Source organism: Vanessa tameamea, chromosome 21, assembly GCF_037043105.1.
Source record: "Vanessa tameamea isolate UH-Manoa-2023 chromosome 21, ilVanTame1 primary haplotype, whole genome shotgun sequence".
Lineage (NCBI taxonomy): Eukaryota > Metazoa > Arthropoda > Insecta > Lepidoptera > Nymphalidae > Vanessa > Vanessa tameamea.
Genome location: NC_087329.1, coordinates 556513 through 582205, shown reverse-complemented (window position 1 = coordinate 582205; position 25693 = coordinate 556513). Strand labels below are relative to the sequence as shown.

General features: G+C 33.2%; 3 protein-coding genes across 5 annotated transcripts in view; 1 reads left to right on the top strand and 2 right to left on the bottom strand.

Annotated features, from left to right (window-relative positions):
• The window catches only part of LOC113394850 (sodium/calcium exchanger regulatory protein 1-like), a 57384-nt gene that overhangs the window by 20691 nt on the left and 11000 nt on the right, over window positions 1-25693 (bottom strand). The gene's annotated exons all lie outside the window — the stretch shown is intronic.
• LOC113404386 (neo-calmodulin) lies at window positions 665-13978 on the top strand. Of its 2 annotated transcripts, none has more exons than XM_064218235.1 (8): window positions 665-792; window positions 3632-3755; window positions 4762-4862; window positions 10009-10142; window positions 11818-11961; window positions 12224-12433; window positions 12992-13048; window positions 13813-13978. In XM_064218235.1, the coding sequence occupies exons 2-8, from the start codon at window positions 3753-3755 to the stop codon at window positions 13920-13922; spliced, it is 759 nt and encodes a 252-aa protein (XP_064074305.1). In that variant the 5' UTR covers window positions 665-792; window positions 3632-3752; the 3' UTR covers window positions 13923-13978. The 2 variants fall into 2 exon arrangements, with proteins under 2 accessions (XP_064074305.1, XP_064074306.1); XM_064218236.1 differs by having other exon boundaries at window positions 707-803.
• LOC113400405 (serine/threonine-protein phosphatase Pgam5, mitochondrial) lies at window positions 19499-25305 on the bottom strand. Of its 2 annotated transcripts, none has more exons than XM_026639964.2 (5): window positions 24972-25305; window positions 24497-24675; window positions 23957-24174; window positions 22685-22818; window positions 19499-21942 (listed from the first exon to the last, which is right to left on the bottom strand). In XM_026639964.2, exons 1-5 carry the CDS (start codon window positions 25136-25138, stop codon window positions 21792-21794), a joined length of 849 nt encoding a protein of 282 aa, XP_026495749.1. In that variant the 5' UTR covers window positions 25139-25305; the 3' UTR covers window positions 19499-21791. The 2 variants fall into 2 exon arrangements, with proteins under 2 accessions (XP_026495749.1, XP_026495757.1); XM_026639972.2 differs by having other exon boundaries at window positions 22685-22815.

Here is a 25693-nt window from a genome sequence, read left to right as displayed (position 1 = left end):
AACACAAAAATACTGATTATTGCTGTTTGGTGGTAGAATATTTTGAGTGGATAGTACCTACCCACACGAGCTTGCAGATAGTCCTACCACAACATTTATGATTCCTTATTCTACTGAAATAACATTTTATTTATATTTTCTAGTTCTAGTATACGTCTTTCGGAAAAAACTCTGTCCACTTTTTTTCTCCACTGAGACTCAGGCGGAATCAGTGCCAGGGCCTGATGAAATCGGTAATGTGATCAAAGACGTTGTCGAACTTAGAAGACAAATAAATTTAGAAGTGAATAGTGATGACGTTCAAGAACTGCTGGTTTAACACAATCGGGAGTTTACAATTGATGATCTCATAAAAATGCGTGAACAAGAGGAAGACATTGAGAATCTTGATTTCTTGGGCCCAGTTCAAATGACAGTGGGAAACGTGACAGAAGCCCCCAGTTCAATTGAAAAAGGATTAACAATTTTGGAAAGCATAGACTCCAACGAAGATCGTATTTCTTAGCATAGACTCCAACGAAGGTTCCCAAGTCGTATCGAGGCGAAAGCTGGTTCCACAGACTGTTGTGCGAGGCAGAAAATGTCTTAAAAAATTAAAGTAAGTCAAAGAAAACGCCACAACGAAATACCTCTTTAAACCACCCATTTAAATACGCATGCGCGAATATTTTGACATCGTGTTCTGGACCCAGCTTCTCTCAGTCCCTTTGTAGCTTTCGATTAATCACCTGTGCGTGCGTTATCTCCGTAACTGGTTTAATCAACATAGTGCTCTAATACAATAACATTAAGGTAAATAAAAAGTAAGCTAAGTGGTTAATTCTATTACGTTTTGTTTCTGTTAAGCGAGATTATTTATACACTTCAGGTAGGGATTTATATTAAAACGGAGCCAGTGTACCTAATTGTTCATTAAAATTTATTGCACTTGATAAAGACTGAAGCGTCTCAAGATGGAAAATCGAATTTATTTTTCTTAAAAAAATTTTTATGTCTTCTCATAAAAGTACAATTAAATATCATTTGTAAACATTTGTACTTAGTTTAATTTCAATTACAAAGAAACTAAACAATAAAGGGCAAATTAATAATAATTATATGTAGGACAATGCATCATTATTTAAATAATTGAAGTAGCTGAGTCCCGCGGCTTCACATGTCAATATTAATGTTATTTCCCCTTATCGAAATTTACTTTATTTAGGTTAAAGTTTTTAGTTACCGTTCGATTTCTAATGGTTGAAACATGGAAGCACGTTAAAATAACATTAATAACTATAAATAATATAAAAAAACGACAAGTACAGCACATCTGTGAGATGCGATAATAAGATTAATAAAAAGCGTTCCTTTAACAAAATGTGTTAAAAATACGTGAACAATTTTTAACTGAATTTAACTGAACTGAAAAAAGTTATAAATTTTGTTGTATTTTTATGATTGGTGCCTCAGAAAATCATCATTTATGAAATTTTTCGGAAAATTATTTTTTTCTGTGGGTATTTTTTTTGTTATAATTTTATATTACTATTTATAAAAAAACTTTATTGCACATACAGCATCATAGAATAATATATTATAGTACAAATTTAAGCGTGTACGGGCGGCCTTATCGCTATAGCGATCTCCTAGTCAACCTTTGTGACCGGAAGTTAACTAACTAAATAAAAGAGGTTATGTAGTAACTTATTAGAAAAAAAATATGACTTCCGACAGGTGTGGAAGATTGAAATCAATAGTTATTAAAATAATTTACATTAAATAATATAAAAAACGAAGTACACATCACAAAGGATAAAGAGAGAGGCGGAGGGGGAATATGAGGCACAAGAGAGCGTCATGCTGTTTGCGAGCCGACATACGAGCCGTTTCCCCCAGTCCCGACCATAAACGATATTTCACATCAATATTATACTTTTATTTAATTTACGTTTAATAGCGAATTAAATTTAATATAACACATTGCGGTGGAATCAGAATTGTCGTTTGGGAGCTTGATCCCTCTGGATGTTGGTTTGAGCAAAGAAAACATTATAAAAGCACACAAAATTTATTTCCTTTGGCAAAAGGTTTGATTAGAATAATACTAATTATTATCAAGTTCACTTAAATATTTGAACCTTGAACCCCTTAATCCCCCTCTACCTCTGACACTGATACATTATATATGAACCGACAAACTATATGTAAAATTTCAATTTAATCCTTTATGTGAAGCTGGATTCAAATTATATTGCAACTTGCAAGCCACACATTGAATTTTGATAATTACATTAAATAACATTAATCATTTTATTTTATTATTTACACGATCAATTTATAAAGACATCCATTTTTAAATTGGTTTATACTCAGTCTCTATCGTTAAGTTAGTATTTACTTTACTTAGTCTTTTTATGTTATTTTTCCACAATATTATATATTTTATTATATAATATATGGGTTTATAGTCATGTGTAGTCTATATTACGGGAGGATGGTTTTTCCCAGTCGCAGTAAAGTTAATTCATAAGGATATAAAAGAAAGTTGCTGTAGGCTCACTATTGACTTAGTCTTAATTTAAATCTTTTTTATTACTAGTGTCGCCTTGCTTTGCTTGCGTTTTTGGTGTTGGTCGCTAGGTGTTAGGTGTAAAAAGTCTATGTCCTTCTTTGAGGTTCAAGCTCGTGTCATACCAAATTTTATCAAATTCGGTTCAGTGGTTTGCCTGTACAAGCGTAACAGACGGACAGACTGGCGGACAAAGTTACTTTTGCATTAAAAATATTGGTATAGATTGTATCTCTAGATGTGTCCGAGGCATTTATCGTAAATTTGTTTTTTTTTACATAGTTTAGATGTGTAGTTCGCTTCAGCATTTGTAATTTTAATATATATTTAAAATCGTTATTTATTTATCATAAAAAAATTGCATGTAATATTAATTACATCCAATTATTAATTTTATTATTAAATACTATTATAATTATTTTGCGTTTTTGTATTGAGAGTTTTAACATAAAATTTAGTACAGCTTAGAAACTCACGAGTTAAGCTTCGAGAATAATTCATACATAGAACAAATGAAAGCCGCCTTCGTTTCGCAATATACATAGAAACACAAAAAATCTCAGCGATACTTGGCCGGGCTTAAACTCGCAATCGTCAGTCGGATTCCCGTGCTCTTACTTCTTGGTCCTCTCGGCGCCCGTACCCACATAAATTTCCAACATGAAATTGTTCCATTCAATTGTGTCGAATGACTTAATCACGGAACGCAAAATCTCGGCTTATTTAGTCGATGAATCCGCCCCTATACCGTCAATTATAATACTAATGTATCGTTTATTCTATTGTAGGCCGAGAGTTGTTAAATTCTAGTGTAATAAGCGTGGGAGAGCTTACGCCGAGCACATTAAGCGCTCACGTATTCATTCCAGTTGGGGGTTCATAAAATATTGTCTAATAGAAATAGTTATTACTGTCTATACCTTGATGAATCTCTATTATGTTTCAAACACATTTGATTAAACTTTTAAATTTAGTTAGGTTATATAAAATTTTATCTATCGTAATATTTTTATTTAAATATTCTGTTTATTATATTTAGAAATATGTTTCCATGAATTTAATGGTTTAACTCCGGCTCAGGTAACTGTTACGCGGGCGTCGAGACGCCTGCTGCAACACGGCACGTCAACACACAAAAATATTCTCCGCGGTGAACAACTTCTTTGCTGATTCACCATTGGTGAATCAGTTGAAGGGCATCATGGTAAGAATATTCGACAACATCACATACATTACTCTGATCCCAATTTAAGTAGCTAAAGCACTTGTGTTATGGTAAATCAGAAGTAAAGACGGTACCACAAAGACCCAAACCCAAGACAACATAGAAAACGAATGAACTTTTTTTACATCGACTTGGCCGGGAATCGAACCCGGGACCTCGTAGTGTGCGTACCCATGAAAACCGGTGTACACACTACTCGACCAAAATCGAAAAGAGTCTTATGTATTTTGTTTAGCTGAGTCGTTGGTCTACTGGCTAACACTGGCTTGACAAGCCTTATCGGGCCCTAACGCCTATTAGAACATATTTACGATCATATTTCTTGTTGTCCTCCGAAAAAATAATATAATTTAATCTGCATTGGTTGTATTGGTATGGCTACGCCACTGGGGCTAGCTTATAATACCGCAGACCCGATATAAAAACCGCTTAAGTCGAGTCAAGAAAACGTTTTTAGGATCCTTTGATAAATTTAATTAAGAGTTTGATATATTTACATTAGAAAAAGAATTTAAATTAAGAATTCTGATGTTTATACAGGTTGTTTGACGGTAAATTTCATAAAAATCGCTATTAACCTTGGCAACTCTGGGATCTCTATTGTAAGATACACAGTGACTGTAAAGTTAAATTATATTTTCTGAATCCTTCTTCGTATCTGGTTCGTTTTTGTCCCACTGAAAATTAAAGCAGTTTCAGATCTCATAATTAAAAATAAACAATCATAGTTTAAAGAATTGAAAATTTACCCGTATGAAGATTATAAAAAAAGTTAGTTTATGCAATAAAAGACTGACTCCAACTGATTCTAACACAGCCGTACAAAATGTAAAAAAATATTTATTATATAATACTTAAGTATATTATCTTAATATTTTAAAGTGTATTGCAACATTCAAGTTTATTATAAAATATTTCAAAGAAAATGGCCTCCTTTATAACAATACAAAAGATTATTTTTATATTGTGTATTTTGCTCGCGTAGACTCGACAAACGAGCAACACGGAGCCCGGCCCGCCGGACGAAAGCCGGGCAGACAATAGGGGGACCCCATCAGTCAACTTCGCTCTTAGCCCTTCAGAGAGGTAAGTCATCTTTGAAAAACCGTACAACAAGTTTTATTATTAATTTGATGCTAATAATAACTGATTATCAGTATTAGTATTGCATGCAGTACATGAAAAATATGTCAATTGTTTTATGAAAAAATTAGACGATCTATTTTCATTTTGCAACAAAACAAACTACAAAGAATAATATACGAAATGAGGAATTTAAAAATGGGATATATATGTAAATGCAAAATCAAAATATACTTTATTCAAGTTTGGTTTTACACGTACTTTTGAATCGTCATTTAAAAAATTATATTACGTGAAGCTATAAAAAAATACCACAAAAATAAATCAAAAAAATGCATATCTGAATGTAACCTTTAAATTCTAAGCAATTTCTAATACCGATAAGGGTGGGACCAATTTGGAGATTACTTGAAATCAATCCAAAATGAATAATCTGAATTGGTTACATAAATACTTGTCGAACTGATAACCTCCTTTTTTTTAAGTCGGTTAATAATAAATCCATGCATATATATTTTTATATAAAACTGAATGAACGACGATCAATACCCACCGGAACAAAGGCTTGCTTCGCGATCTCGCATAATAAAATCCCCAAGGGGGGATTATTATATCCCTGTCGCGAACGGATGTGTTCTAACAAAGCACACAGCGCTCGCAAGGATGGCGTTATGCAACATGCATGCAATTCTGTCGAGACTGACGTAAGAATCGTTGAAAAAAAAACGTAGTATAATCTATTTAAATCGAAAAAGGAAATAAACAAACCTTTGATTTACGTATTCCATGCAATTTGCAAATCGATACTAAGAAAGAGTAACTATTGAGATACCTGCCGTTTATTTTTAATAGAACATAAACATTGAGAATGGGAGGTAGTCTGTAGTTCTACATTTTATATAAACCTGTGACATTTCACATCGTCATTACGATTCAGAAGTGCTTGTAGGAAAGCGTTGTGAATTTTGTATAAATTATACTTACAATTAAAATGTTATCGTAATAATAAATTCGTATAACATTTGTTGGCTAGTATGCAATTGGTGTTGGACAATTATTACAGAAAATATAATAAGATTACTATTGTCTATAAGAATCTGTCAATACTCAGTTTTCATTTCATACGATCACAGATTAATCAACACAGATGGAACTCATCATCGTCATCATTCGCTTGTCTTTATTCCATTGATTTAGAGTCGTCGCGTGTTACAACGCTTGAAAAAAAAAAAATGTGTGTCAAGCAAAACAAAAATTCGGTTTTAACCTGTATTATCACAAGACAGGCTAAACCCTAGAATGTGTAAAATGGATCATTTACATCGCGAAAGATAAAAAGTAGAACTGTTGGTATAAACTATATGACCCTTCTAAGTCTGTACGTACTAACCCGGGTGTGTTAAGGTGTGACTTGTTTTCATAAAGAAGTCTAGAAGAAAGAATTGCACTGTTGATTGGATGGGATACTTGTACTCTTAATAAAATTTATGCTCTCGTATTTTTATATTATACTAGCTGAATTCGCCGATTTATCTGCGCGAAATTTATAAAATTTTATAGCATATAAACCTTCACCCTCATTTTACCTCCTTGAAGGGTGAAATAAAAAAAAAACGTAGCCTACGTCTTCTCCGGGACTCAAACTATAAACATACCAAATTTCGTCTAAATCGTTTTAGGGGTTTAATCGTGAAGAGGTAACAGACAGACTTGCTATTACCTTTATAATATTACCAAGATGCTTCTAGATAAAGGGAGTAACAACAACGGATTTGTTTTTTAACTATTGTGTAGATATATTTAAAATGTGACACTTAACAATTTTGAACATATCTATTTTATTTTTTATGTTTATAATGTCGTTTGGCGCGGGAAAGGAAAACATCGTGAGGAAATCTGCACGTTCGGGAAGAAAATCTGTCTAGTGTGTGAATTGTGAAACGAATTGGAGCAGCGACGAATAAAATTCAAATCTGCTTCAAGAACGGAGTTCTTAGCCTCGCAGGGGGATATATAGGATGCTACATACCATTTATTAAAAGAAATAGGTTCTAGTACATTTTATAATGTTGCGTAACTACTATAGACAATCTATTCTGTCGTCAAATGAAAAAAAAAGATACCCCAGTGACACACAAGAGAAATCCTCTTTGAAGTTTGTGGCATTTTATTTATGCGAAGTTTGTGCCATAAAAGAAATTGGATCAGGGGATACACATACCGTTAGTCGTGCGACGACGGAATTCTAATTTGCTTAAACCTTTTATTGCGATAAAGTAAAAATTAAAGTGATTCTATGTCGTTATGCCAGAGTTCGTTCGTTCGTGTTTTGACAATATAAGGATTTATGGTGGGGGTGATTTATACTCCTTAGCCGATATGCTCCTGTGAAAAAAGTAACTATCTTAAACAAAGACCATATGTTCAAATACGGCAAGTAAACTACTTCTTTAATAATGTATCGGCATTATCATTTGTTAATTTTTCGGATAGATAGATACATTATCGTAGAATACGGGTATTTAATGCTTGCTTGCTTTTCCATAAGAAAATTATATGTTATTAATTAACACGAAAAAATAAAATACCAAGAAAACCGTGATTGGTTTTTAAAGTATATCTTACACCTTACCATTATTCTTGGTCTCTGTTGGCCACGGTACGCGTAACATCGTCAGTTTTCGGACACCGGCGTTTTTGAACTACCCTTCATTTGGAGTAACATGTTATCTTTCTAATCTGTAAATAAACGGTCCTGGTAAATCGCAATTAACTTCACGCTCTATTAGACAAATGACTCTTCGAATGGCGCTGACAGTTTTTGCTTAAAGCGCTGGAAAAATACAATTGTCCAAGATACAATGATACAGTTGAACTACTTGAATTGCAAAGGGTTCATTAATCGTTTATTTAATTATTGTATACAATGAGAGTATAAAACAAAAGTTAATCTTAAAATTAAATAAATAAAAACAATTGCGAGGGCAAAATCAAATTCAGCTGGTTTAGAGATTAATTCATTATTTTTTCAGTTTTCCGTTCCGAATGAACTCCAAGTATAACCAAGGGTTTGAAGTAGAAACGTTAACTTTAGAGGTATCGCATCATATTTCGCGAGTTAATATTTGTCGAAACTGAAAACAGTAAATACTATTTAGTAATTAATATGTTTGTTACCAAAAATAACAAAAAATTTAGACCGTGACTGATATTGTTTGATGCGATTTTGTTATAATTAATTTATTATAATCTTATTATCCCTCTTTCCTTTCCTTTTTTAATGTGTTGTTATGTGGACTGGCAAATACACCACCTGATATTAAGAGCCAAGCGGTCATCATAACCCATAAACATTAGCACTGTATGAAAATTTAACAATTCCTTACATAACCAAGGAGCCACCAACGTTGAGAACTGATATGTTACATCTATTGTCCCTGTACCTATACTGGTTCATTAATCCTTCAAACTGGAACACAACAATACTAAGCACTGCTGCTTGGTGGTAGCATGTGTGATGAGTGGGTGGTACCTATCCAGATGGGTTTGCACAGAGCCTTTCCACCAACTAGTGAGAGGATGCTTACGTTATAAGATAAACCTATGCTCCTCATTTCAGCTTTCTAGGCTCAGTAGTTTTTGCTTTAATTTGAAAATAATCAGAACCAACGATTTTATAAGTATAAATAATTGTGTGGTTCATTATTGGGCAATATATTTAGAAGTAAAGATGATTGTAAGCTCATTTAATCCGCTATCTTCGCTAAGGATTTACGCGTTGTAACCGCTGATCCATCTCGGCTCAGTCTTTATAGTAAGATTGAAATAATCGAGACTATCTCCGGCCTCTAAGCAGTACCTGCTCGTTCGTTGATTGAACGCCTGTAGCGCGGAAATGAGTAAATTTCATAGTTCGTTGGGTTACGTTTAGAGTACTGCATCGATAAATTTTCTTGCATATATTATACATTTTGTTATAATTCGCTTTGATGTATATACATTAATATGTGAAGAGAAAACTTTTTTACATAAATTAACCGGGTGGAGGTGTATGAAATTTGGCACAGTTTAGTTTATACGGAGAATATTATACGGAGTGCAGAAAGTTAATATGTCAAAATAAGCTACATTAAAATTACATTAAAATAATTAAAAGAAATGATTAAAAAACACTACCATGCGCTTAAAACACACATTTAAACATATTTAAACAATTAGTCTATTCCATTCACAATATTTCTATCATTGGTCGAGCTTGAATAATCCATGACATTATGGATTTACGAAAAAATATCATATTAATCGACGACGGTAGTTAAGTGGAACAAGCAGATTAATCAAGAACTGTTTATAGTAGAAAATATAGAGGCGTTATTAGCAAATCGCATGAAATACGTAAATCTAAGGTTTGTTTATCTTTATTCCCCATTCGATTGGAACAGACTATACATATCTCATAAGAAACATTCACAGTTTACGTTCACACTGCCAATGTCAAAACACGTCATGTCAGAGAAAAAAATCGATTACGCTTTTACGACATTTGGATTTTTTAATGTAATGATAACAAGTTAACTATCAGCTGGGCTTCATTTTAACCACCCTTCGAATATGTACTTATCATTTTTCTTAATATGACGTTTGAATTTCCCCTTTGCACGACCTTTAGCGATTATTATTGGATCGAAGCTTAAGCGATATCAATCAAAGTGTATGTATTGGTCACTCACAATAATTATATTTATATATTTTTTAATATGAAATGACGAAGCATGGAGAATGTTTTACCCAAGGTGTGTCAACCTTTAAAAAGTCGTTGGTTTTTAAATTTTGTAATTTTCATTTTCTGGCATCCTGTTGCAATAATACAAGAGTTACTAAACCTGTGAATCGGGTAACAGATGGTTTATGCTAGTCCTTTGTTATAATTAGTTGTATCAATCACATCGGTCGAAATAAGGTTTACTGATTATATCTTTATCATAATTAGTATTCAATTCATTGCAAATATTCTATTGTTTAAAAGTTTTGCTAAGTAACAATTCATAGATTCTGCGAGAGTAGTAGCATGCTTATTTAAAGGCAACTTTAGCATATTTAGAACGTGTTGATAAGATTTTAGCTTAAATTTCAGTTAATTTAATTCCAGCCAGTTATCTGAGCGTTCCATCACCCCGACACAGCGACAGGTCGCCTTCCTGAAGCCGGCTGCCAACACCGCGCTCGACAGGAAGGCTTCGTTAGTCGATGAGAATACCGGCATCACTCGCACGCAAATGAAAGGTAAAATTGGTTAAATCTTAGAATGGTAAAAGTTTAAATAACATAATTACCCGAATAATAATATACTCTTCAATTATTTTAATTTACATAACTACTAATACACTTACTGTACTTATATCTTAACATACTTACTATATAACATACTTTTATTTGTTTCTTATAAAGATACAAATATTCAAATCAATGATTGTTTAACCGTAGCTCCGATACGACATTAGACATATTTATGAACGACGTAAGATTTTACCTACGTTGATATGAAATTATCTTTAGATTTTCACCGTACTGTTGTTACTGTTAACCCCTCACCACTATTGAATAATTTAATGTCCTATTGATAGCTTTTACAACAAAAACCATAAACATAACCAAGGCGGAGATGCCGCTCTCAATATCGGTACCGCCGCCAAAAAATATTGGTATTATTATTTCGATTCAAAACAGTTATTAATGAAGGATATTTTCACATATAAATTTTATTGAGAAAATCTTAACCGGAAATAAAAATTACAGTTTTCTTTCTGTTGCTATCTATCTGTTAGTTATCTGTTAAATTTTACGGTAAAATAGATCTCTTTTTATCATTTTTTATTGCACACCGCTTCAATTACCGCAAAGCATTATAAATGCATAATACGAATCCTATGCGAAGCGTGACGTCCATTAGCTGGATTGCGTGTTCGGAGACTTAACATTACATTTATTAATCTAGGCTATATATTAATTTGAAATGTTTTGCTGTTAGGAGAGGATGGTGAAGCCCTACCACCGAGTTTACACTAACTTATGTTTACTGAAATAAATTTCTATTTATCTTAACTTCTGCGCGCATTAAAATTACGCAACATTTTTAATTTTTAAATATTCTCGTAAATATTTTTTTGCGCGAGGAAGCATTTGCGTATTTAATTTTAAATCAATGACTGGTTCGTGGCGCCTCCCAGATAGTTTTGCACGAAGCTCTCTCACCAAGTAAATTACAAATTAACACAGATATGTGCCGCCCGTTCAATACTTTATTAGCGGTGTTATTCGACGAGGACTGACCATCCCGCCAACAAATTAAATAAATTATTTCTTTAAAAAATATCACTTCGACCCGTTGCTACGTTTGCGAAGGACGAAACCAAAACACGCTGAAGCAATTTTTTAAAGTAAGCTTATTTTTAATTAATGTATACGTATGTATATTATTTATTTAAGTCAGACGTTAAATGGACTACCTGACAGAGTCCAAACTTTGCCGATGGACTGAAACTTATAAGAATCTTCAATCTCCACCGTGTCTTCTCTATAGCACGTGACATTGGTGAATAATAATCTATGCCCTCTTGGGAACAATTAAAGCCACAGATAAAAAAAAGAAATATACCATTTCAAATCATCATCAAGGAACACAAATATAAGCGGTTACGTTCCTTAAGACATTATTAACATTGGCTCTGTCCACGTTCAAACTGAAAAACAGCAATATAAAGTATTGTTGTTTGGTGGTAGAAAACGGCGTATCCGCTCCCTGAACCACTCGTCTAGGTGGTATTTTGGTAAATGAAAATATATTCGACGAGGTAATATTCTCTGAGATAAATTATTATTACACTAATTATAAATAATTATTACACTAATGAAATTGAAATAAATTTCAATATACAATTTATTTGTAATGATTTGCCAGAATTCCGTGAAGCATTCCGCCTCTTCGATAAAGATGGTGACGGTACCATCACTAAGGAAGAACTGGGGCGCGTTATGCGCAGTCTCGGTCAGTTCGCGAGGGTTGAGGAGCTACATGACATGCTGCAAGAAGTCGATAGCGATGGTGAGGATTACTGATTGTTGAGAAATTATTTATCACAACCAGATGAAGCGTATTGTTCCACATTTCTAACTTTCAAATAATACACAAGATTATTTAAAAGTTAGAAGCGCGGACGATGTGAACAGTACATATTTTATTTAATATCTAAGTTCATTCGAGAAAGAGCCTACTCGAATAAAGTATATTCAGATGCCAATTGTAGGCAGAAATATTTGCATAGTTTTATGTATGTAATACATAAGTCAAAACACTTATTCATCAGGTGATGGAAATGTTAGTTTCGAGGAATTCGTCAATATCCTCTCTAAGTCAATGTCTGGAGCCGGTGGAGGGAGCAGCTCTGCTGAGCAGGAGGAGAGGGAGCTGCGAGACGCCTTCAGGGTATTCGATAAACATAACCGAGGGTACATTTGTGCTTCCGACCTTAGAGCTGTGTTGCAATGTCTCGGAGAAGACCTTTCAGAGGAAGAAAGTAAGAAATTCTATTCATTTAGATATATTTATTAATTGATAGATTTCTAACCCTTATCAGTAGTATCCATAAGTTTTTTTTAAATATATTAATATTAAGCTTATTTAGTCAAAGAATCATATAAAAAAAATACAAACTTAAATTAAATCGTGAGAGAAATACCACATATCGAAGGATCGATATAAAATAACTTCACTAAAAATATGACTTGAATTGTGATTGTAAAATTTCAGTGTTTTTTCAAACGCCTACTATTAATTCCTTCGTTTATGTTTAAATAGATTGTATTAGATAAGCGCTCTCTCTGAAACCGTCACACTTTTAATAGTTTTCGTAAATGAATTATCTAAAGTAAACACTGCTGTATGCGCGTTATACGGAGTGAATTTTACTTTATTTTTAGTAAAATATTTCTAGGCGAAGGTGACCTATTAATAGTTATTATTGTTTATCAGAAATCTACAACAATATTTATGTATCTTTTACACGTACTTAAGATAAAATCATCACAAGTCATCAGTATTTTGTTAAAGTACTTAAATTACTTTTATCTTTCAGTTGAAGATATGATAAAAGAAGTAGATTCTGATGGCGACGGGCGCATTGATTTTTTGGGTATGTTAAAAAGAATAATCAAACGGTATGTCTGTTGTAATCAGGCCCGTCTTAACCCAGGGATTGCTGCGTGTTGGCGCGTCTCGCCGATATGGTCAAGTCTTGACTAGCGGCGGTCTTGACTAGAGGCGCTTCAGAAAGTTCCTTAAAAATATTTTTGGGAGAGAGGAGATCGCGATAACTCTGCCAGCACCCAGGCACTTGTTATCTTTAAGACGGGGCTGGTTGTAATACAATAATCTCCTAACAGTTGCTTTACTTCCTAACAGCAATACTTGGTCTAAGTAACCGTATTCTAGATAAGTACCAAATATTAATTAGTTTTTCTACAAGTAAATACGAATATCTTGTGTTACTTTCTTCTTGTTAAGAGTATGCCAGTATAATTGAAGGCACAAAAGGTATAACCTCTAAGAATCCAAGGGAGACTTTATATTACAGTACCAATATACATATATGGACTAACGCGACCACTTACACACGTAACAGGTCAGGACCACGTCGTGTCTGCCCATCTTAAAATATTTTCTTTGTTGCAGAGTATTAAAATCATGTAAATTAGTAGTAATTAGCTATTAATATTTGACTAAAGCTTTATTGTTCTCAATTGCGTAGTACCTTTTGTAATGAAGCTACAAAGAGGTGTTGACATTATTTTGATTTAAATACACTTATAATAAGAATCATACAAAGGATGTTTTAGAAATTATTTTCATTGAGATTGTGGAATATTCGAAAATATAATATTATTGTATTAATTACAGAATTCGTTCGAGCACTCGGCGAGCCAGAAGACGCATGTGATGACGAAGACGACGAGGATCTTAACGAAGGAACGGACATACTCCTCGCGAGACCAGTGGCTGCTAATTAATTCATATCCTATTTTGTCCTAAGCTTATGATTAGATTAATTAACAACAGTTGGTATTATACAACAATAATGGCAACGTTAGTTGTGACATGGTTGTGACAACAGGCCTTAGGCCGTGAGCGAACAACATGTCTGCTATGGAATACATTTGTTTTAAAACTTAAACTTTCTTACATCTAAACTGAACGCCAAACTTCTGGTCTGGTCCGAATATCGGATCGAAGGCTGAGCGCCAATTCTACAAACAAGTTATAGCTTTATCGCAATCGAATCGAAGCATAATCGTTGCCGATCAGCTTCGGATCAGTTTCAGTTCAGTTTTCCTATTCTACTAACACAACGAGCCAATCGCGTTTCGGTCGAAGTTGTTTCGGAATCGTATCATAACCAAATGTTTTAGTAGAATTATCCCACTGTTTATGCTATAATTCACTGTATTGTATCTAAACATTACAGGTCGGTTCGTTACAGAGCTATTGTAGTCTTTATCCAAATAACATCCGAACCTTTAATTAAAAATCACAGTAGAACGTTCGCTAAATGTGTCTTGGTGGATTATGAAAGCCATTAATCGGGACTACAATTAAAAATAGTGACGAGAACGGTATTGAAATACAATAATTCGATACTTTTGATTCGACAGATGTCTCGGTCCGACTTAATATGAACCAGTTTTTTTTTTTTATGTTCATTACTAGCAATGTAATTGACAGTAATGACTAAAGTAAGTAACAGGTAAATTAACAGCTTCTGAATGTTCCATTGCTGGCTTAACGTCTCCTCTTCTTTTAAGGAAAAGGCTTGGAGTTTCCACCACGCTGCTCCAATGTACTTTGGATACTAGTGTGGCAGAATGTCATTGAAATTAGACACAATGACGATTGCCGGTTTAATGACGTTTAACTTCACGCACAAAAGTCAGAGGTTCTTGCCTGGGTTTTAACCAGCAATCATCAGTTAAGATACACTCATTCTAACCACTGGTTCAGTAATGATTATTTAAAAAAATAACTAATATGACCACAGGAGCAGGTGAATACCGACGGAAGAATTATGGCAGGAATGAATCAACAAATGTCAAACGTGTGACAAACTAATTATTGATAGATAAGAATAATTTCTTGTAATTTAAAATTTCACTTAAAATTGATGCTCTCTAATAATATAAAATATAACAAAATCTTACTCTATATTTATGTATTTTCTAAATATTCTCACTCACTTGATAATTATATAAATTCAAACAAATCCTATTTCATAAAATACCTTTTGATAATTACCTCATTAAGCTTGCATCGAACTAATCATCATTATCTCATTCTTTCTTATTTATAATTATAGCTTAATGTTCAAAACATTACATAAGGTCGTGATGTAGCAAGCGCCCGGAGACAATGTTATACGTAACAAGGCAGGTTTCGTCTGCGACGCTCAGCTATGTCGATGTCATTATCGATATCTTGCAAAAAATGATAAAGTATCGACACAATTAATTAAATAAATAAAACGACTCATAGTAGAAAATTAATTATATATTGGAAGATAAGACAAGCATTTTCGATAACGCGAAGATATTTTTTTTCTTATCCTAATTTTGCCATCTTGGGTACTAGCTCAACGTGTCATAGTTTAAATCCATCCCTGGTGACGTTGTTTTTATATGGTGACAATGTCACAGATAAAATTTATCAAGTGGAAAATACAACCACAGTGTTGCCATTAATTCGCGCTATGACTTCTTTATACGGTAGTAAAAAGAACAATTGTAATGGCATATGTATATTGGTGTATTATATGTTTATAGTAATCGAAAAAAAAAAAACAAAAATTTTAAGGACGGAACGAATGCAGTTATTTATTGGACCGGCATTGATTATTATGATTGTTTCTTGTTTGGTTCGATTTCATTTTAATAAAAACGCACTTAAAGTTAGTTGTTTCCGTAAATAAAATATTTTGCGTGTATAGAATTTAATGGCTGGTGATAAAAATATGTGTGGCTCTTGCTATATCACGTACCTTATTGAACGTTTAATGTAAATTGGTTTTTACTAAAAAAATATATCTACAACACCAATTTAATATAAATTTTTAAAATGTTTTTATTATTTATTAATATTAAAGTATGTTTCAAAAGCTGTTACGATAAGACCATTTGATACGATAGCAGTGTTAGTATTTTGTGTAGCGTCAGAATAACATATCAATAAAATAACATCATCTGTAAACCTACTTTTTAGGTAAACTACAATATAAATACGATTTTCTAGCTTATATAACCCACTATATATATAATACCCACTTATTTCCCTAATTAATAGTTTTATCCATAGAACAGGTCTATTGTTATAACGGCAATTCAATACAATGTCATGATTTTCCAATGACCACAACGCGTCTTTCAGCACTAATTGGACATCATTTCATATAAACATGAAAAAAAAATGCGTATATCGTTGATCACGGTACTGCTACTATAACGCCATACAGAGATCTGTTCTATCCTAACGTAATTTCTATAGTAACAGCATTTGGAACGTAACATAATAATTAAAAATTCTGTAACGAACGTTTAAAATAAAAAATATTACGTGTAGTTTTCGACATTCTTATATCTATTTCAGTCTATTAGCAAAAAGACCAATAAAAATAAAGCTTTATGAATATCTTAACTAATGTGTATTATTTATCAAAACCGAAATATTCTTTATTCGAGTTGGCTCATAAAAGCAATTTTGAATCGTCATGTTAGTGTTGAATTAAATGTAAAGCTACCGCCGGTTCGGAAAGCAGATTCTACGGAGAACCGGCAAGAAACTCAGTAACCTACTCTTTTCCACCATTTTTATTAGAGTATATCAGTAAAGAACAATTTTTTTTTTATATATCCTGGATAGAAATCAATAAATACTAAATTTTTAATTTAATATAATCTTGTATTGAGTAATATGCCTTATTTATCAATGTTTTTTTTTATTTGACATTTAATTTTTTTAAAAATAAGTACAAGTATTTAATTAAGTATCTTATCATTGGTTCGGACAAAATTAGATTTTTTTTGTGGCAAATGCAACCTAATAATGTACGGTCACTACCGCCCATCGACATTGGCGCCGCAAGAAATATTAAACATCACTCACATCGCCAATGCGCCACCAGCCTAGATGCAGCCGAGGAGCTAAGATGCTATACACTGGCTCAGTCACTCTTCAAACCGGAACACAATAATACTGGGTACTGCTGTTTGGCGGTAGAATATCTGATGAGTAGATGGTACCCCCCCAGACGGGCTAGCACAAAGCCCTACCACCAAGTGGAGATATATTATTATTTTATAATCAGTTCTCTGCCGAAAGGTTGTCTGGAAGAGATCGCTGTTCGCTGGCCGCCTGTTGCATCTAATACAACTTTTGTATAATCCAAATGTTAAATTTAGTATTAGTATTGCATAGCTAGGAATCACTTATATAAAAAATGTTCTAAGTTTAAAGTGAAATAAAATAACTTATTAGAAATATTTTTATTAACATATCAAAATATTTACACTTATATACATAGCTGAGGATACATTGGTAAACATCTTGTAACAATTTTATTTATTAATATTTGATATCAGAATGCACTCGACTCAACTCGTAATACATTTGGGAACAAAACTGTTAAGCTTGGTAACTATACGCAAAAAACAATCCGTTCTGCTTACTGATAATTCATTTGTCTACGAGACGTTTACGTATTTAATAATTTCCTCCTAACGTTTAAATTACGCCTCGTAGGCAATTGTACCATCCGTAAGCAAAACGAACAGTTTCTTAAAATACTAACCATTAGTACCAGACATAGTAACATATTTTTGATTTTATTATTATTATTTCTGCAACTTATTCATTTTTAAATATCCAAATGTAAAACTAAAATATTTCATAACTTCAGCTGGTTTTTTTTTCTTAATTATTTAAAATACAGATAACAAATCGGAAGAATATTATAATATATCCTATATTACATATGTAATGTAAATTATTGACAAATATTGGCAGTTTAAGAGGATATTGGTCATTAATTAATATTTCCCTAAATTCTTACAAACTTGTTACAGATAACAGAAGGGTTAAACTCGGGTGGAATTGGGGGAGAATATGTAGGTATAGCCTATTTCTATCGAAGGAGTAAAGTTAATAAAAAAACTCTAACATTGTTTGACGTGCTATAATTGTTCGACATCTTGAATAATCTATTCATTATGGATTCGTTACAAAAAAAATCCTTTTAAATGTCGACGATGTTACCGGAACTTCGGAACTAAAGTATACATTAGTTGTTGAGAGAATTAAAGTTGTATCATATATAATGAAAAATTAATCAAGAACTGTTTGTAAGCAATACAGCAGAGCTATTCGTACGAAATATGTAAATTTATGGTGTATTTATCTTTACTCCTTCGGTTAGCCATAGAGCATTGTCGATTGACAGACGTCAGTGTAGAAACGTCAAAATAGTTGGTGAGTTATAAATTGACATTCGCACGTGACGTTGGCGAAGTAATCTGTGCCCTCTTGGCACAAATAAAAGCTAGAATAAAATAAAAAAAAAATACATTTGAATGTGAGAGGTTTTGAATTGGAGGCAGAAGTGTATGAGTGGTCGTTGAAGCTTCAGCAATTCAGAATGAATATTTTGCATCGACATGAACATGACCGATCATCGATACGCCTTATAACATAGAGTTGTTATTACCACATTTAGGACTGATTCGAAATAATATATTCTAATATTGACGACGGGTTATGTCAGCTCTGGACAATTCCAGAACCAGAAACCCAGTCTCATTCGCTGCCTCGCTGACCATTCTTGCATTTACCCACTATTGCCGTTCTTAAAGACGCCATTGAAACTTATTTGTTTGCGATGGAGTTAAAATTGCAACAGTTTTTAGGAACAAATAATTTCTTCAACCGATTTTACGTAGAATACGACTGATGCACAATATCTATTCTGAATTACTATACACGTATATACTCTCTGCTGAGACTAACGCAAGCGTCAGGCGGATCATCTGATATTTGAACACGATTGTATTTAATGGAAATTTTAATGACAAGCCTCATTCGTCACAGATAATATAAATTAAATGCATTCTCTAGTTCAGTTTTTAAATTTATTTTTTATTACAAACGATCGATATTAATGTTTACCTTTTTAAAATGATAATTTTTTAATAGTGATATTTAAAAAAAAAGAAAAATGTTACACAATTTTTAATAATCATTAAATTCTTAGCGATATTCTAAAGTGTGTCGTACATTTTTTAGTATTTATTATATTTAAGTAATTTGAGAAGAATTAAACTTGTTCGAAAGATGCTTCATATGCACAAACAACTTTCCGAATTTCGACCGTAGACAAAATAAGTTAAAATTAAATCATAGTTAAAGTTAAAAAATACGTATATAATATTCAGTTACGTCAAGAACAAATTCGATGTCTCCCGATACGTCATTGAAAACAAAATCACCCTAATCCAATTGCTCTTACAAACGAAATCAGTCTACTTTTGTTTATGATTTTGATTTAAAAAGTCTTCCATTATCGACAGCTCTCAACTTTTTCATTTCTTTAGCCATTGGTATTCCTGTTAAACATCGTTTATAACAAAATTAAACGTTCGAAACTGAAATTTATGAACATAGGTTAACCTAGTGTTGCCGTGCTAATTCAACTTCGTATAATGTTACCAGCTTAGAAAATTAATTAAATCTTACAGACCGAATTTCGACCACTGCAGTCAATGAGTAACACGAGGAATTTAGGAGTTTTAGGAGTTACTCTTGATGATTTTAATTTATTGACGCTTATAGTCGAATGTACGTAAAAAAGTGGTACGGGCCGACGCGACCGGAAGGTTCAACAAAGATTTATTGTACTTTTTGAGGCACCGGAATGTAACTCATGAAGGTCCTAACTTCTCTAGCCCAACTATACCCAATATTCGGAGTTTTGGCTATGTTGGGATATAAGGATGTCTCTTCATCCATACAAAAGTCATTAGACGGATAGGGCATAAAAGTAGTACATTTATCACTTTGGATAAAAAATAATTTTTAATTAATATTACTATAGTATATTTGAGAACTGAGTTATCGCTATGAATAAAATATATGGTACATGATCATGTTCTATAAAGAAAACTTTACTTTGCAATAATACTAACGATATTTACTACTTTGTCGACATATAGATAAAAGTGCAACACTAGATCAACCGAGATATTAACGTTATATTTAAAATTCACATTATTCAAAATGACGTAAACAAAAGTTTATTATATAAATACATTGCTAATAATATTGAATTAAAAAAAAAAATTAAATATCGTAGTACTTTTTTTTAAATAAATGCATATAAGTAGACTTGTCATAATAACAAACTAAGTCAAAATTTGTTTCGAAATAAACATTCTGGAATATTGTCAGATAAATAAAACATTACTTAAATTTTAAAGAGCTGCAGCTAATATTTAAAAAATATACAATTAAGTTTTCTATATCCTACATCAAAGGTAGCGGTAATATTATATTTTGTTCATTTATTTATGGTGTAAGGGGTTATGCGAAAACGAGACAGATATATTAACTGCTATTACGGAATTAATAATATGCATGAAAGAGACATGTATATAATAAGTGCGAAATCAGTTGTTTCGACCACGAAGGCTAATTTTTATATATTTGAAGACTAGATCTGCGAAGGAGATATTACAATCAGCCACGTGTGTGGAAAAACAGACGGTTCCTTCTCATTATGCTCAGTCCTGTAGTATGTTTGTGGTGTGGTGTAGCCAAGATGTGTCCATGGGACGGGACGGGACGGCAAGCAGCTCTCGGAAATTGATCAAGAACAAGACATAACAAGAACCTAAACTTACTAAATACAGACTGAAAAGGGGGGGGGGGGTTCTGAAAGTATATTTGGGCCTCGGAATTTGCATCCTTATAAGCTAGCCATTACAACAATGAGGCACATATAAATGTCGAGTATCTCGTAGACGGTAACATAGATTTATTACAACTGTTCTAACAGTTTCCTCAAATAACACGATATTTAAATTATAACTTTGAATTCCATACGATTGATGGACAGGGAAATATTTTATTATAGATTAGTGGCACACAAATTGACTTAGTTTTAATCGCTAACGATTCAATATAGACAACCATTTGTAAGTAGTAGTGATATGTGACAATATTAAACGTAGTCCAATCCAAGCGCAGGAGCAAAGACAAACAAACTTGGTATTCGATTGACGCGACATCATGTGTCGAGATCTGGAATAATCTATGGTACATATTCATTATGGTTTCGCGAAAGGAGTTTTTAATGTCGGCGAAGTTGATATTAGACTGGAAGGAAATTTAAAATAGATATAAATCTCTCTCTGTTAAATGTACTAGTGTTGTATTATAAATTAAGATATGTTAATCGAAAACTGCTTTAACAAATCGCATGAAAGGAGTCGCATGGAGTATGAAAATTTAATGTTTGTTTATCTTTACTCCATATTCGATTGGAAAACGATTTAGACTCGTACTTAAAGATTATAGTTAAGGATACCGTAAACCATCCAGCTACGACATCAATAAAATACACTTAACGTACGCGTGCCGTTAACGTACGTGTCAAGGTCGCACGGAAACATTCGCATTGTGTAGCCGCAGCCTTACTGCACAACGTTTCTTAGAGGGAGGGGGGGGGGATTAGAATACATTTAATAATATTTTCCCACTAGAGCTAAAACTACTGACAACAGTCATACGTCATACGTGATACGTCATATACGAATACAGTTAGTATTCAGCAGAGCGGCTGCTATTTACCGGCTGGTGATGCACTTGGGCTGCATGTGGCCCGTGTCGCTGAGGCCGCGCAGCACCACGTTGCCGTTGGGCAGGATGGACAGCCACGTTATGGAGCCGTGGTTCAGCGATATCCGCAGCCAGCCCTCCGCCGGGAACTGCAGCGCCCTGGAGTTAATAGGTCGAACATTTCAGTTATATGCGAACATATGAATTTATGACATAAAAAAAAACACAGGGTACAAAGAATATATAACACTAGTGCCTCGCCTCGGCTTCACACGGGTGCAATTAATTAATAAAGAAATTGATATAAATATAATTTATACTCTACAGCACTGAGGAATATCGAGGAATTCGATTTTTTTTACATAGCCATATCAAATCAAATCAAATCAAATCAAAATATACTTTATTCAATTAGGCTTTTACGAGCACTTTTGAATCGTCATTTAACAAACTATATTAAGTGAAGCTACCACCGGTCCGGAATGTAGATTCTACCGAGAAGAACCGACAAGAAATTCAGTAGTTACTCTTTTTCAACATTTAATAATACAGTCGTGTTAGTTCGATACAATTAACTCCACGCTTTTTTATCATCTACATATTCTTGTATCGAATAATATGCCTTCTTTACCGATGTATTTTTTACAAATGATTTGAGTTTATAAAGAAGCGTCTCGTGTTCTACACAATCAAATGCTTCAGATAAATCTCCAATAGCATTCTGTGTATATACCGGACAAAATTTACCTCTTTATAATATTAGTATAATATCGGTATAAAATTAGCGTAAAAAAGTTGGAACTGAAAATTTGACAAGAGCAGAATTGATTTTTATCGCAGACCGGTCTAAGCAGCGCGAGAGACGATCCGTCAAACGGACGGGGCGGCGCGCGGGACTCACTTGCAGACGAAGAAGCGGATGACGTTGGCGTGGCACACGAGCAGCGTGTAGGAGTCCCGCGGCTGCTCGGGCGGCGCGCGGTGGAAGTAGCGCCGGAACGCCGCCTCGATGCGCGCGCCGTCCTGGAAGAACTGCTACACGTGCACCGCGCTGCGTTAGTATACCGACCAGGGTTGCCGCCGACGATGTCAACTTAACCTACACTCTCTTTGTTATTTTCCTAAAGTAACTATTAGAAAGGGATATCATTATTTTGGTGCGAGCGACTCGATTATGCTAATGGCGGTGATGTGAGATTAAGTTGAGTATTCGTTGGAGTATTCAGATGATAGTGTGGGACGCGGATGGACCGATGTTGGGGTGAATCTAGAGTTAGTGAGGAGCGACAGCAGAACTGGTCAGTAAACAAACCACTAAACTACTTTACACCGATCATTCAAACATTGCTAATGATTTAACAATAATGATATGAAAACAATCGGAACTATTACATGCTTAGACCACCAGAATGGGATGGAATCAAAGTATATGGAAAATTACAGTTTTGGAACAAAAGAGCGTTGCCAAAAAAAATCTCAACAATAATAATTATTTGACTTCCAATCAATATTAATCTTGTTACTTAAATAATCTTATACAATCATAAAACTCTAAAACAATACAGATCAAGAAAATCTACACTAACGAACAAGTAATGTCTCATGAGCTTCGACATGCGTTTGCCGACGGTACTACTACGGACCGACCAAGCGGGTTCTCAATTCCAAAAGATCTCATGCCATTCTGATCGCGAGCAGATTAAATATAATGATCATGGATTTCCATCTTATTCAAAATGATTAAAACATTTTAGAAATAATTTAAGATATACTGTAATTATTGTATTAGTCTAGTGTGGTTACCCATTTCAACCAGTGGCTATTGTAAAAGTCAAGTATGTTTTTATGTCTAAAGCACATCAATTAATACCACTAGCAATTACAACAACCATATAGTTGTGAGAAACCAAACCACCTGTAAAATCACTCCCTGGGAAGGATAGCACCATGAAGGTCATAAGTCTAACAATCTCATTTTCTTTCATCATTATGCACCAATCTAAATAAATGTATTGATAAATAATGAGTAAGTTCATGAAAAATTAAATCTCAATGATGGTAATAATTATGTTTTTTATATATTTGATGATTTAATGTAAATGAATGATCGATGAATATTTCTTAATTATCTATTATTATATTTAATAATAATATCTTTATTTATTAAGCTTACTTTGGGTTCTGGTCTCCAGTGCCCCACAGGGGGCTCTGGTGGAACAGGAGCACCTTCCTCGATCAGTTGGCAGTCTTTAACTTCTATATCTTGGGGTAGATGTTTTGCTATAATGGTAGCTGTCTCTTGAGCTCTGGTCATTGTTGATCGAACCAGTAGATCCCATTTTATATCTAAATCGGCTAGCCGTTTACCAGTTAGATCTGCTTGTTGTCTGCCTAAAAATTATAATCGAAATATTTCATATGTATTGTTGTTATGATACAACAATAACTCTATGGAACTGAACACTTCCCAAGCAGTTGAACCAATTTCAAACAATTGGATAATTTTTTTTGTGATAATTTGAGTTTAGATATGACTCAATAGATGGTGCTGCAATCAGAAAGTAAACAAAGGGCTTATTACATCCAGAGGAAGTTGATGGGCAGCTCATAATTATATATATTTTTCTATTGTCATGTGGTCTTCTTGTCCATATTATTACATAAGAAAAGATGTTCATATTTTTCATGATCATTATATATGAGAAAATCATACCCAATTCTGTTAAGATTCTCTCCTTGTCAGTTGCTCCATCTATGTTATACTGGCCGTGACGTATTAGAAACAAGTGCCTCACAGCTTTGCTCTTAGACTTTTCAATCTGCTCATTGTATCGGTTTTCATCTTCTGGCTTATTTGATTGGACTGGTTTGACTATTGATTCGGGTTCGCGACTAAAAAAATCAATTATATTACTAAGCTTGAATTAAGTGTAAATACGATAATTTTATTTAAATTATTTGTTTGATTAAATTACAGTATTTATATCTACTATAAATACTGTCTCTGTTACTGTTTGTTTAATAAATAAAGATTGAGACATATTTAATTAGTTAATATAATTATAATTATTGTATACATATGTGTACAGCTTCTGCTAAAACTATGAACGTACAACAACGTAGTTCAAATTTTTAAAAATAATTTCTTGTATGAAAATTTATAAGAAGACATTCGAATTATCACTTACTGGTCCCAATTTTTTTCCCATTTCACACTCGGCGTGAAATTCGTCGTCCATGAATTTTGAACGTGGAATTTTTTCTCAGATTTACCGATTTGATAATAAGCTAAGGTACCACCTACAGCGCCTAAGCCTAACAAAGCAATTTTATTCAGTCTAGAAAACGATGCCATTTAAAAATCAGTTGATTTGATTAGCACTTGAAACTCATCAAAGTGGACGATATGCTTTAATTTATATTTAAAATTGTTTTTAACGGTGAAACTAGGCCAAGTAAGTAGGCTTAACCTAAAAATACAACAAACGATGATAGTTCAAACTGACAGTCTGACAACTTTTAATTGATAATTATTTGACATTTGTGGCTTGACAGCAAAAATAAAGACATTAGCGATGTGGTCATTCAATAGTTTATAAATTAATTTAGAATGTCCAACGCATACATGAACTCTTACACTAATAGCGTTTTAATTTTAATAAATATTTTTCTCATTTATAGGTAAATATAACATGCATGAGTAAAAAATAGTACAACAATTTGAAGTAATCGATTAAAACAGTATCAAGAGGAAATTTCGTATTACGTTATTAATAAATTGGACGGTACAAATATAATGAAAAATAAATAGACAATTAATTTACGAGTACTTTTTTATTGATAATTATAATAAATGTTTTTCAATGAAAACAATCATCCTTATAATACCATCAATTTACAAAAAAAACCT